This window comes from Gekko japonicus, unplaced genomic scaffold (genome assembly GCF_001447785.1).
Source record: "Gekko japonicus isolate JY-2015 unplaced genomic scaffold, Gekko_japonicus_V1.1 scaffold743, whole genome shotgun sequence".
NCBI lineage: Eukaryota > Metazoa > Chordata > Lepidosauria > Squamata > Gekkonidae > Gekko > Gekko japonicus.
The window spans coordinates 342,511-355,543 of record NW_015167560.1 but is presented as its reverse complement, the minus strand read 5'-3'; the positions used below and the strand labels follow the sequence as shown (position 1 = coordinate 355,543).

At 47.1% G+C, this 13,033-nt stretch overlaps 1 protein-coding gene across 1 annotated transcript; it reads left to right on the top strand.

Moving 5' to 3' along the window:
* The first annotated feature begins 1,386 nt into the window (after window positions 1–1,386).
* FKBP7 (FK506 binding protein 7) lies at window positions 1,387–13,033 on the top strand. The gene is made up of 4 exons (XM_015413754.1): window positions 1,387–1,672; window positions 5,120–5,271; window positions 10,443–10,576; window positions 12,522–13,033. Exons 1-4 carry the CDS (start codon window positions 1,404–1,406, stop codon window positions 12,681–12,683), a joined length of 717 nt encoding a protein of 238 aa, XP_015269240.1. The 5' UTR covers window positions 1,387–1,403; the 3' UTR covers window positions 12,684–13,033.

Below are 13,033 nucleotides of genomic sequence, written 5' to 3'. Positions count from 1 at the left end.
TGGAAAGAGCAGCAGAAACCAGCGGGGCTCTTCCTCGGGTCGCCTCTTCTTCCCTTCCGCGCTCCGAAGCGGCTGCAGCAACGAGCCGCTATGGACATTGACAAGTGAGCGGCTTAGCTCGGGGAGCAGAAGCGGCAGCCGCCGCCGCCTTTGGATCCGGCCGGCTCTGGAGAGGCTGCCCGATCTTCTGGCTTATGGGCACGTGCAACCGCAGCAGCCGCGGAGTCATTCATCGCCTATGCGCATCCTAGCCACTGGGGGGGAGAGAGAAAGCGGTTACCGAAAAAGAGAGGCAGTCTTTGCATGGGCTCCGATTACTTCCCTCCACTCCTCGGCAAGCCGCTTCCTTGCCTTTCCTCCTTCCCCTTTCCCTCCCCCCTCCTCCGCGGGCCTTTGCGTTTGGCTCCATTGACCCTGACGTGTCATTTACTTCCTGGATGAAAGGGGCTGGTTTAAAAAAAAATAAAAACAGGGAAGGGGGGGGGAACGTGCGCACGCACAGTTTGCAAATCCTCATCGGTCCAGAAAAACACACACAAAAAAAAACTCGAGAGGAAGTCCTAATGCACACGCGCGTGCGTACACACGCGTCGAAGGGGCTGGAAAAGGAATAACTCAGGGTAGAGTTCCCCAGCGTATGCACGGCACCCAATTTATAGCTATATCTGACACACCTTTTCCCCGGTACGCCCCTCTATAACCTGCGGACCGCAACCCGGTGCTCATTTGCTGGAGATTAACCGTGCAATGCTGAACAGTTACACAGTTGACTGCAAGGGATTTAGGAGGGTTTTTTAACCCGGTTTGCGAATGCGCCGTTTTGAATATTAGTGGGATTTTAATTCCAAGCAGACACGCAGCAGGGGAAGAGAGAAGGCTGCAGCCCAGTCAGTGCCCTCAATTCTTCCCGGCCTGAACACGCAAGGAAACATAAAGCTATTAAGTGCTACCGTTGGTCAACACTGGCGCGGAAGTCGTGGGGAGAGCCGTCCCGGGTTTTCCTCCAGGACGGGAGAAATGCTTCTCTTCCGCCACAAGTTTCAAAGGGAAAAGGAGAAAACGGAAAAACGTGCCCGGCATGCAGGAAGGAACCTGCAGTCTGGCTGCCCTATCTGCCCTCCACCATCACCGCCGCCCCCTGGGTGTAAAGAAGGAAGGAGACCTGTACGCGTAGCTTGAAATTGAGCAGCTCTACAAAAATCCACATGGGGCGGGGACCCGAGCAGAGAGGGCAAAGAGACCGGAGGGAAAAGCAAAGGCGGAAACAAAGCGCCAGACTGGCTTATAAGGCCGAGGCAACATCTGGATTTATTTGGGGCCACGCCCCTGGGTGACGTCAAACAATGGCAGTGCCACGCAGCCCCGGGAGAAGCGAGGGGGGCGCATTCTGACGTTGCGCTTGCATGCCCTTGCTCTTGCTGCTGTGGAGGTCGGTCGTTCCAGGCGAGAAGATGCGTTACGGGGCGGTCATGCTGTGCTTTTCCCTGCAGGCGCTCGCTCTCCTGACTCTCCGGGCGAGCGGGCAGCAGAAAGGAGGCGCCTCTGCGGACGACGTTCAGATGGAAGTCGTGTACGTCCCCCAAGAGTGCCAGCAAAAAAGCAAGAAGGGCGATCTGCTGAATGCCCATTACGACGGCTACTTGGCCAGTGATAAATCCAAGTTTTATTGCAGGTGAGTGGGGGAGGCGCTGTGCTCTCCACTCCCCCCGAGGATCCTGTTCTCCTCTTTTGGGTTTGCACCGCCGCGTAACATACCCCTCCCCAATAAACAGGTTGGCTCTTGTTTGGTTTATAAAGAACCAGGCAACCTGGTCTCTGAAGTTAATGAGTTAATGTATGCTGGCGGGGGTGGGGGTCCAATACCTTCGATTCGTTGTCATGCCATGACATATATTCAGGTGGGTAGCTGTGTTGGTCTGAAGCAATAGAACAGAGTTTGAGTCCACCTTTAAGACCAACAAAGTTTAATTCTGGGAATGAGCTTTAGTGTATAAGCATCCTGGCAACACCCTCCCCACCTTCTACCAATATGTAATGGTTGGTGACTTCGGTTTCATTGTATCTGAAGAAGTGTGCAGGCACACCAAAGCTTTTGTTCTAGAGCTTCAAACTCAGCCGGTCTCTGGTAGAGAGTGCTGGGATGTTCCAGCCCTTGGAGCCCCGGTACATAACACCCGGAATTAAACAATGGCTGCGGTCACACACACTAAATAATCCACTTTCCGTGCACTTTCCAACTGGATTTTGCCAGTTCACACAGTACAAACCCCAGTTGGACAGTGCACTGAAAGGGGATTATTTAGTGTGTGTGACCGCAGCCTTTGTTGGTCTTAAAGGTGCCACTGGACTCAGACTTTGTTCAATGACAGATATGTTACGCATGTACATAATGTGTTTTACTGGGGTCTGGCCTAGAGTTGCCAACTTTGGGTTGGGAAATTCATGGAGATTTGGGCATGCCCGTAGCCAGGATTTTGTGGCTTGGAGAAATTTTTTTCTGGTGGGGCTGAAGTTCTCAGTGCAGAAAGAAAAGCCATTTAGTCAATAGAAAGCTGTGACCAGGATAGATCTCTGAACTGCAAGCTGTCAACCACTTTAGATGACAGTTCTCAACTGCTGCAAGTTAATCACTTCTGCCAACCTAAGCAACAATTCTGATCAAAAGCCAGCAGGTGGGGGTGATGACTTCTATAGTCAAAGCTAACACTTAGGCAGAAAAACTGTCTTAAAGGAGACCAGTTTCTTAACACAGAGTTAGAAGGAATCTTGCTCAGTGCGGGAATTAGTCAACTACAGCTCCCCACTCTGCTTAAAGGAATGCACACCTTTAAAAAAAAGTTTAACAATGATTGAAAAAAGCATTTACAAGAGAAATTCTTGTGGGGCTGTGCCTTTACGAAAGGGGTGGAGCCCCCAAAATCCCCACTGTAGCTTACAGTCCTAGATTTGAGGCTGGAGCCTGGGGTGTTGGGGTTGGAGGAAGGGGTGAACCTCAAGCAGGGTATAGCGCCGTAAACTTCATCCTCCAAAGCTGCCCTTTTCTCCAGGGGAACTGTTGTCTGGAGATTAGTTGTAATTCTGGGAGATCTCCAGTCCCGACCTGGAGGTTGGCGACGTTATGCTCTCCCCCCCTAGCCTGGCATGCAGAGTCTCATAACATAAGAGCTCTCACCAAGGTGATCTAATTAACAATTTGGAGACATTCCTTTGTGTTTTACAGTTAAGGAATTGGTAGTTTGTAAAAAGGTAAAGGTTCCCTTGCTCGAAAGCCAGTTGAGTCCGACTCTAGGGTTGCGGTGCTCATCTCCGTTTCAAAGCCGAAGAGCCAGCGTTGTCCGAAGACGTTTCTGTGGTCATGTGGCCGGCATGACTAAACACCAAGGCGCACAGAACGCTGTTACCTTCCCACCGAAGTGGTCCCTATTTATCTACTTGCAATTTCTTGCTTTCGAACTGCTAGGTTGGCAGGAGCTGGAACTAGAGACGGGGGCTCACTCCGTCATGTGGCACACTCGGGTCTCGAACTGCTGAACTACCAACCTTCCACAGCCTGCAGTTCAGCGTCTTAACCACTTGAGCCACCGCAGACCATCCCTAAAATCTCCAGAGCGTAGATTGTTCTGGAACAAGAGTTAGGGGCTACTGTTTAATCGTTTTGACCACTCTTTGTATTGAAGATGTTTTCAGCCATTCCTCATTTTGGTAGGTTGTAGAGCCAGAAATATCAAAGGTGTTGTGCCCAGGCAAGATGCAGAAGTTGCTAACAGCCCCTTTACGTAGATCAAGATGGGTAGCCATGTTAGTCTGTCTGTAGCAGTAGAAAAGAGTAAAAGCCCAGTAGCACCTTAAAGACTAACACCCTACCACAGATTTACTTTTACATAGTCTCTGTGTATGGACTGAAGGCCAATTCCTACATTCTTAAAGAGAGAGTGTAGGAAATGGTCTTCAGGCCATGTTAGACATACCTATTGGAAACACTTAGTATGTAAGCACATAGAGCCATCTCTGATGCGCAGTGCCACCAGTGAGGAGAACCAGTACTGTAGAGTAGTGGTTAATCTAGGATCTGGGAAAAGAAGGTTCAAATCCCCACTCTGCAGGTAAAGCTTGTTGGGTGACTTTGGGCCAGTTGTACACGCTCAGCCTAACTTTATGGGACTGTTGTGATGATAAGATGGAGGAGAGAATGATATCTGTTGTGATGATAAAATGGAGGAGAGGACGATGTAATCTGCTTTGGGTCCCAGCTGGGGAGAAAGTTGGGGTATAAATGAAGTAAAAAATATTGATCCCGAACTTTCTTTGGTTTGCCTGTGCCAAAAGAATGGCTGTCTTATTTGGGTTTTGTTGTTTTGGGCTGTGACTTGCTAGGATAAGGTCTGGCACCCCAGAGTATCATTCCCATCTCCACCAAAACAGCCATAGGGCTGCTGGGCCTCCCAGGTATAGTTGGGAGGCCTCCCACCAGCAGTCCTTCTTGCTCGCCGCTGCTGCAAGCAGCAGCAGAAGAAGAAATTCAAAAGGCCATTGGCATTTGTACTGTGACATCACTCTGGGCAAAACCCACAAGTGAGGTCAGCTAGCTCTAGGAATTGCTGGGAACTCCATGGTTTCCCCAGAAGTGATGTCATGGTCAGATGTTGCTGTGGACCCTAATGTGCCTGCTGCCAAAGCTCCCACTGGTTGTCGGACACAGCCTGGCACACCTAAACAGAAGTCCCCTACTTCCAACTCGGTTGGACTTAGTTTGAGATAGGGTGCCACACTGTTAGAATGGCTAGACTGTGTGCCTATGGCAGTATTGGTGTCAGACTTATCCATTGGATCTGGTGCACTGGCAGATGCCCAGTGCCCCCTGGTATGGCACACTTTGACTCATGAGAGCACTCATGCTGTGCCCAAGCAGGAAGGAGTAGTCAGTTGCTGGCAGACCTTTATATGGTATCCTACAATCCAGACAGGCTATCATCCAATAATAAATATGTGGGACCAGTTATTTTAAAAAAAACCCTCCAATACACATTCACCACAAATGATACTGTGCTTATAGACTCAATTGCTCTTTTTATTTTTAACAAGGATGTTTTAAAATCTCTCTCTCTCTCTCTCTCTTTCTCCAAACACAAAATGAAGGCCACCCAAAATGGTTCGTTCTCGGTGTTGGGCAAGTCATCAAAGGATTAGATATTGCCATGATGAATATGTGTCCTGGAGAGAAACGCAGAGTGATCATTCCTCCTTCGCTAGCTTATGGGCAGCAAGGATACGGTAAAACAAAGATGTGTCTTTGGCTTTTCTGTATACTCTCCGCTACACCAATAGTCCCTAGTGTGGTGCCTGTGGGCACTTCTGGATCTGGCCAAGTATTTTTAGGAAGTGGGTTGGCCACATTGGGCTTTTGCCCAGTAGGGCTGCTGATTGGCTGTGGAGATTTTTTAAGTCACATCAACAACATCTAGGGTTCCCATTCCCCGTTTTTTGGGACTTTTGCACACCGCTTGAGTTTGCAAGTGAAGTTTTTCTTCACTCCCAAATTAGTTCTTTTTAGAAGAACAGTGGATTTTTGTGTAAAACTACAACCTGAAGCCTACACAGGGTTGCCAGCTCTGGGTTGGGAAATACCTGGAGGTTTTGGGGGTGGAGCCTGGGGAGGGTGTAGTTTGGGTAGGGGAGGGACTTCAGCAAGGTAGAATCCCATAGAGTACCCTCCAAAGCATCCATTTTCTCCAGGGGAACTCATCTCTGGAGACCTGCTATAATTCCAGAAGATCTCCAGCCACCGCCTGGAGGTTGGCAACTCTAAGCCTACATCATAGTCACAGCTGGTCTCATTATGTAGGGTTGTCTGTCCGCACAAGAGCTAGCTGTTTGTTGTAAGATATAGGGATGATTTAGTCCCATCTTTATTCTTCTGATGTTATCTGGCCATAAGCACCTTGTAATGGTAGTTAAATAAAACAGGAGTCCAGTGGCACCTTAAAGACTAACAAAATTCATTCGAGCATAAGCTTCCATGAGTGAGAGCCCCCTTCATCAGGTGCATCAGAGTGCATATCCATTAGTTTGATGCTTATAAAAGCATCACAACGGAAGGGCAACCGAGTAGACGTTACAAAGGTACCTATTTATCTACTTGCAATTTCTTGCTTTCGAACTGCTAGGTTGGCAGGAGCTGGAACTAGAGACGGAAGCTCACTCCGTCATGCGGCACACTCGGGTCTTGAACTGCTGAACTGCCGACCTTCCACAGCCTGCAGTTCAGCGTCTTAACCACTTGAGCCACCGCAGCTTGTAACGGTAGTTAAATAAAACAGGAGTCCCGTGGCACCTTAAAGACTAACAAAATTCATTCCAGCATAAGCTTCCATGAGTGAGAGCCCCCTTCATCAGGTGCATCAGAGTGCATATCCACTAGTTTGATGCTTTTATGTTCACAACGGAAGGGCAGCCGAGTAGACGTTACAAAGACGGGCCAGTTTAGATCTAATGAAAAAGGGTAATCGGTTTACTCACAGTGGGTTTGGGCCACCCTATTTTTAGCTTGGCAAAGTAGGATTAACATAAAATCTAGTGCAAGATAAGCAGATAGAAGAGGAAGTTAGAGAAAGATGTGCAAGAGATTAGTACCTATAATGAGTAAGGAAAACCAAGTCCCAGGTCCGTCCACAGGGAAAGCAGAGGGAGTGTCTGCTTTTAACAGAAAATGGAAATGGTTCCAGGGTATAGTTGGAAGTCACATGACCCACTAACCTCGCTCGAGCAAAGCCGGTCTGGATCTGGCCAGAATTGTCTAGATGGGAGATCTCCTGGGAACTGTATGCATCCTGCCATCAGGAAAGGAGACATATTCATGTAATAGAAAACTAATGTGCAGATTCTTATCTCGCTGCATTCCATTGCTCAAAGTGTTTCTTCTTCCTGCTCAGGTTGCTCCGGAAATCAAAGCTGCTCCGGGGGAAAACGTTTCAAACAATGCTCTGTGTATAAAGGAAGCTGCAGCCCTCCATTTGTAGGGCCTGAGCAAGGCTGTTAATGATCGTATGTTTTGGTGAACATTACTTTGTAGGGTTGCAATAAGCTGGAAGCGACTTGACAGTACTTAACACACACACACACACAAGGTGTATAGTGAGGTTGTGGCGGGGTCCAGCTGTTCTTGCACAAGTGCTCAGGGGTCTTTTCATAGAAAAAGAGCTAGGGGGACTCATTAGCATAACTCATTAGCATATGCCACACCCCCTGACATCACCGGAAGTGTGGCGCGTCACCCAGAAGTGACGTCGCACGCTGGGGGCGGGGCCACACGATTTGAGGGGAAAACAAAGAGTTTTCCCCTCAAATGGCAGCCATTCGAGGGGAAAACTCTTTGTTTTCCCCTCAATTCGCGTGGCCCCGCCCCAGCGTGCGACGTCACTTCCGGGTGACGCGCGCGCGCACATGCCCGGGATCGTCCGGGAGCCCCCCCCCGCTCCCGGACGATCTAAATTTGGCAACCCTAATCACCGGAAGTGTGTCATAAGACCACACCCACCCCTCAGTTAGTCTTAGTCTTAAAGGTTAGTCTTAAAGGTGCACCTCACCCAGGGGAACTGTGATCCCCCGCGATCCCCCCCGAAATGACCTCTGCAAGTGCTCCATTTTATGTTAAAAATAGACCCTCCCAGACTTTATATGTGATCATGTGGACATGTGAACGAATACATGTAGTTTTCCCTCTCCCATCAAATCTACAGTGGCCCTAAGTTTGAACCAGTGATGCTTTAGGTATGCAGGCCCTGTATCCCTTTGACTGCCATAGGCTGAAGTAGTTTGCCATTATTTTGCGATAATTCTTAATTATTATTCCTCAACATGTCCTACATAGCAATTCTGTGTAGAGTTATGCCAGGCTGAAGTTTAGGTATGCAGGCCCTGTATCCCTTTGACTGCCGTAGGCTGAATTAGTTTGCCGTTATTTCGCGATAATTCTTAATTATTATTCATCAACAGGTCCTACATTGCAATTCTGTGTAGAGTTATGCCAGTCCAGGCCCCTTGGAATCCATGGCCTTAGGCTGAAGAAACTCAGTTTAGGATTGCACTGTTAGTTGGACAACAGATATTCTCAAAGAGCAAGCTGAGCATTGCATGGTTTCTGAATACTAACTTACGGCTGTTTGTTTTAGGCTGCAACTGAAGGAGACTTTTTTCCCCACCTACCGTATGCTTAAACCTGCATGCTGGGCGAGATGGTGCTAGTTTTGAGTGTCGAAAATGCATGTCCCTTTCTAGGTCTTTACGTGTGTTTTCCTGTGGTATGTATAATTCTCAATACTGCTTGCATCCTTTAGCTTACTACGTCTTAAGAGCTTAGTTGAAGCAAAGTATGAGCTCCATAGAATTATGCAGCATGTGTTCAGGGTTTTTTTTTAACAAAACAGTTTGAAGAAAGAAATATCTTAGACCAGGCTTGGGTGATTTGTAACATACCGGGTGGCTAAGAATCCCACGAGACAATGCATGTGGTTTACCAGGGGTTCAGTAAATCTGGTTTTTGTTGCCCAATATGGATTGTGTCAATCAGTCACTTGATGGGCTCCTGTACATGGCTGGTGTCAGCCCTGGGGATTACAGGTTATGCAGGCGTGTCTCCGGCAGTGTTCCCTCTAAGCTGAGTTAGTGTGAGCTAGCTCACCGTTTTTTAGCCTCCGGCTCACACATTTTTGTCTTAGCTCAGGAAGGATGGGCTCCAGAGCACACTAATGTATGCAGTAGCCAAATCACTCGCTCACAACTTTAATGCCAGCCGCTCACAAAGTAGGATTTCTGCTCACAAGACTCCACACCTTAGAGGGAACATTGGTCTCCGGTTGTATATAAAAGGCTGTATTGTATTTTTATCCACTCTGAATTCATCAAAAGACAATAACCATATTTCCCCTTTGTTAATGGAGACGGCTGTTCCAGCTTTTTGTTTTCAGTGCAGTGTATGGAAGCTCAAGAAAGAAGAATAAACTGCATAATTTTAGATGAGATGGCATATTAAGAAGTTTTGTACTTTAGATTAATGACAGACTACATTCTTCTGTGTTAACGGCATGCTGCATGGCTTGTCAAGAGCACTTTGGGGACTGACTTTGAAAAGCTCACGAGTTCCTTATTGATTCCTAACTGTCGCTTTCTTTCTGACCCAAAGCTAGATTTTGGTATGTAGGCTTGATAACCAGCTATCGTAGTACACTAAGCATCAGTCTTTCTGGAAGCCCAGTTTCTTCCTTGAAACGTTGATTTTTTTAAAATACCATTGACGTTTTGAGACCGTCTTTCCCCGTATTCTAAAAGACATGTTTCGAGTTATGCTTTCTCTTTTATTGAACGGGTGTTTCTCTAGCCATTTTATGTTTAAGGAACAATGACTTCCTCACATTATGTAACAAACTTAGAGCTATTTACTTGTTTTTTCCTTCCTCTTCAAGAACAGTTAAACTTGGCTAACAATATACTTAGAAGCATAAAACTGGAAGGGGTCTCAAGGGTCATCTAGTCCAAACTCCTGCACAACGTACGAAATTCACAACTACCTCCCACCCACCCCCATTCCCCCTGTAACCCCTCCTCTGTGCCCAGAGGAAAGCAAAAAAACCCTCCAGGATCCCTGGCCAATCTGGCCTGGAGAAAAATACCTTCCTGACCTCCAAATGGCAATCAGCATTAATCTTGGCTTGTAAGAAAGGGCCACGAAAGCTGAGCACTGGCTCATCCCTTCCCACCCTCCCTCTCATAATCTGCCTAAGTTCACAGAATCATCATTACTGTCAGATGGCCATCTAGCCTCTGCTTAAGAACCTTCAAAGAAGGTGAGCCTACCATCTCCCAAGGAAGCCTCTTTCACTGACGAACTGCTCTAACTTATCAGGAAGTTCTTCCTAATATTTAGCTAAAGTTCTGATTTAATTTCAGTTTAGTTAGGGCACAGTCCGTTCAGAAATTTCCATGGAATGAATGGGAGTCGTTCTTCTGCAAATACCTGCTGCGATATTTAAAAACCTAACATATCTAACATAGAAGCCAAGGATAATATTAATAGCAATAGCCACAGAATTATCTATATGTTATCGAAGGCTTTCACAGTTGCTGTAGATTTTCTGGGTTGTGTGGCCGTTGGTCTTGGCATTGTAGAACCTGACATTTCGCCAGTAACTGTGACTGGCATCCTCAGAGGTGTAACACAGGAAGATGGAGTACTCTCTGTGTCTCACCTTGACACAGAGAGTACTCCATCTTTCTGTGTTATACCTCTGAGGATGCCGGTCACAGTTACTGGCGAAACGTCAGGTTCTGACGTTGCCAAGACCACGGCCACACAACCTGGAAAATCTACAGCGACTAAGAATTATCTATGTTTAAGTTTATCTGTGATCGGTGTAAAAGTCCCTGTAACAGTCTTGTTACGTTCTTAGAACCAGCAAAAATTCCACCGAACGCGACACTGATCTTCGAGATTGAACTGTATGCAGTGACTAAAGGACCACGCAGTGTTGAAGCTTTTTCTCAAATGGACCTGGACAGTGACAAAAAACTCTCAAGAAATGAGGTAACGAGTGTTGTTGCCAACCACCTGAAGTAAAATAACTTCTTGTTCTACTCATCTTTATCTATTTATCTGTTTCTGGAACATAGGCAGATCTGCGGATACCTAAATCCACAGATTGGCCTACACTGAGAGAGATTTTTCTCCAATCTTGGGGGACTCCCCAGGTTTGCAGAAAAATCTTAAAACTTTGAAAAATACACGGGGGGTTAAATCCCCCCAAAAGAAAAGTATTGTCTGTGCCTGCTCAGCTCTCCTCCTGAAGCGACAAAGTTGCAGGCAGGTGGGGTAGGAGTTGCCACTGCTGTTGAGGTGAGCTGCAATGCTCCCTCTAAGCTGTGGAGTCTTGTGAGCAAAGATTCTACTTTGTGAGCTACTGGCATTAAAGTTGTGAGCGAGCTATTTGGCTACTGCATAAAATTAGTTTGCTCTGGAGCCATCCTTCCTGAGCCAAGACAAAAATGTGTGAGCCAGAGGCTAAAAAACTTTGAGCTGGCTCACGCTGACTCAGCTTAGAGGGAACACTGGCTGAGACAGGAAAGAGACTGGGAGGTGGAGGATGAGGGGCTGCAGGGGGCCGCCACTGCAGAGAGGCTGGGTGAGCAGCCAGCAGAGCTGCTGAAGTAGGGACTGTAGCTCAGTGGAAGAACCTCTGCTTTACGGGCAGAAGGTCCCTGGTTCAATCCCCGGTGTCTCCAGTTAAAATGACCAGGCAGTAGGTGATGTGAAATACCTAGGCTTGAGACCGTATAGAGCCACTACCAGTCTGAGTAGACAATACTGTCATTGGTGGACCAGTGGTCTGATTCAGAATAAGGCAGTTCCGTGTGTATTCATGAAGCTGGCGGGGGTGGGCAGGTGAGTTGCAGCCACAGTGACTGTGAATGGGCTGAGTGTGCAGTCAGGTGAGCTGCAGAGGCAGCAAAGAGGCCAGGCAAGGAGCCAGCAGAGCCACCAAGGTGGTGAAGCTGGCAGTGAGGGAAGGTGAGCAACAACCATTGCAGCAGGGAAGAGGCCAACTGGCCAGGTGAGCTGCCCAGATGGTGGAGCTGCAGGGTGAGGACTGAGCAAGTCACTACTTATGCTGCTGAGGTGATGAGGTGGGGGATGTCAAGTGAACAGCAACCACCACAGCAATGAAGAGGCCGGCAAAGAGCCAGCAGAGCTGCCAAGGCAGTAAAGCTGGTAGGTGGGGGAGAGAGAGAGAGAAAGAGAATAATGGGGTGAGGGAGGCAGAAAAAGAGAAGGAATGATAGCAGACATGGGGGGAGGGAGACAGAAAGTAAGAGGGGTGGGTGGGGGGAAAAGAGAGACACTGAGAGAAGTGGAGGGAGACAGGAGGAATCAAAGATGGGGGGAATAGGAAGGCTGCTCCCGCAAGTTTCTTGCGGGTCCCCACTTCTTTGTAATTTATCTCGAACCTTTTCTGACTATCACACCATGGCAAAGGTAAATGAAAAGTTAAGTTTAAAAGTAGCAGGTCTCACAGTTTCTTCCTGTAGCTAGTCTAGAAGGAATAGCAAGACTGTCTTCCGCAAACATGCACATACGTCCTCAAATTTCTCTAGAGAACTTTTGTCCTTCCTTAGTACCCCTGCTCCTCCTAGGCAGATTTTATAAGCAGCACAGGATTCCATTTCACTGTCTCACCCATAAAGAGCTCTCTTTATTTTAATTCCTTTGGCCAGTGGATTCCTTCCCACCCACCATGAACACAACAGCTCCATCAGTATGTGTGACACAGGGCAGTGTATAATTTTAATATTTCAATTTTTAAAAATCCTTGATTGCAGGCTGCTATTTAAATATAAGAACCGTAACATTTCAAAAATAGTTTTTATTTTTATTGAGTTCCAGCTGTTTTAAATTAGCATTTCTGTATTCTTTTACTAGTATGAAAATCAACTTTGTGATATCCTTCTGGTTCCTTCCCATTTTATTCTTTCAGATAAATGATTATTTGAAGAGAGAATTTGAAAGAGATGGAAAGAAACGTGACCCGTCGGTTCATGAGACTATTTTGGTTGATATATTTAAAAAGAATGACCATGACGGAGATGGCTTCATATCTGCCAGAGAATACAATGTCTACCAACATGATGAACTATAACAGCAGAGTGCTAAGAGATCTGTTCATTGCCTTATGGACAGTAAGGGGCCCCAATCTACCAATTCTTCTTAAGTGGACATCTGGTTTGAATGAGCACGAGGGCTTCCCTATCCACTTCAGTGGAGTGGACAGGGCTGTGCTCATAACCCACTGCCCCCTCCATTGAAAGCAGTATGAAAGTTTGCTTTTGCAGGAGCCCTTAATGCACACCATAGTCAAGGTGGAGCTGTGGATTATAGGTGGTTAGTGTAGCATTGCAGTCCAGTAAACAACTATGTTCTCTTCCGTCCCACTGACATCTCTGGGTTTTGCACGCACAACTTCTGCCTTGGATTTACAGCTGCAACATT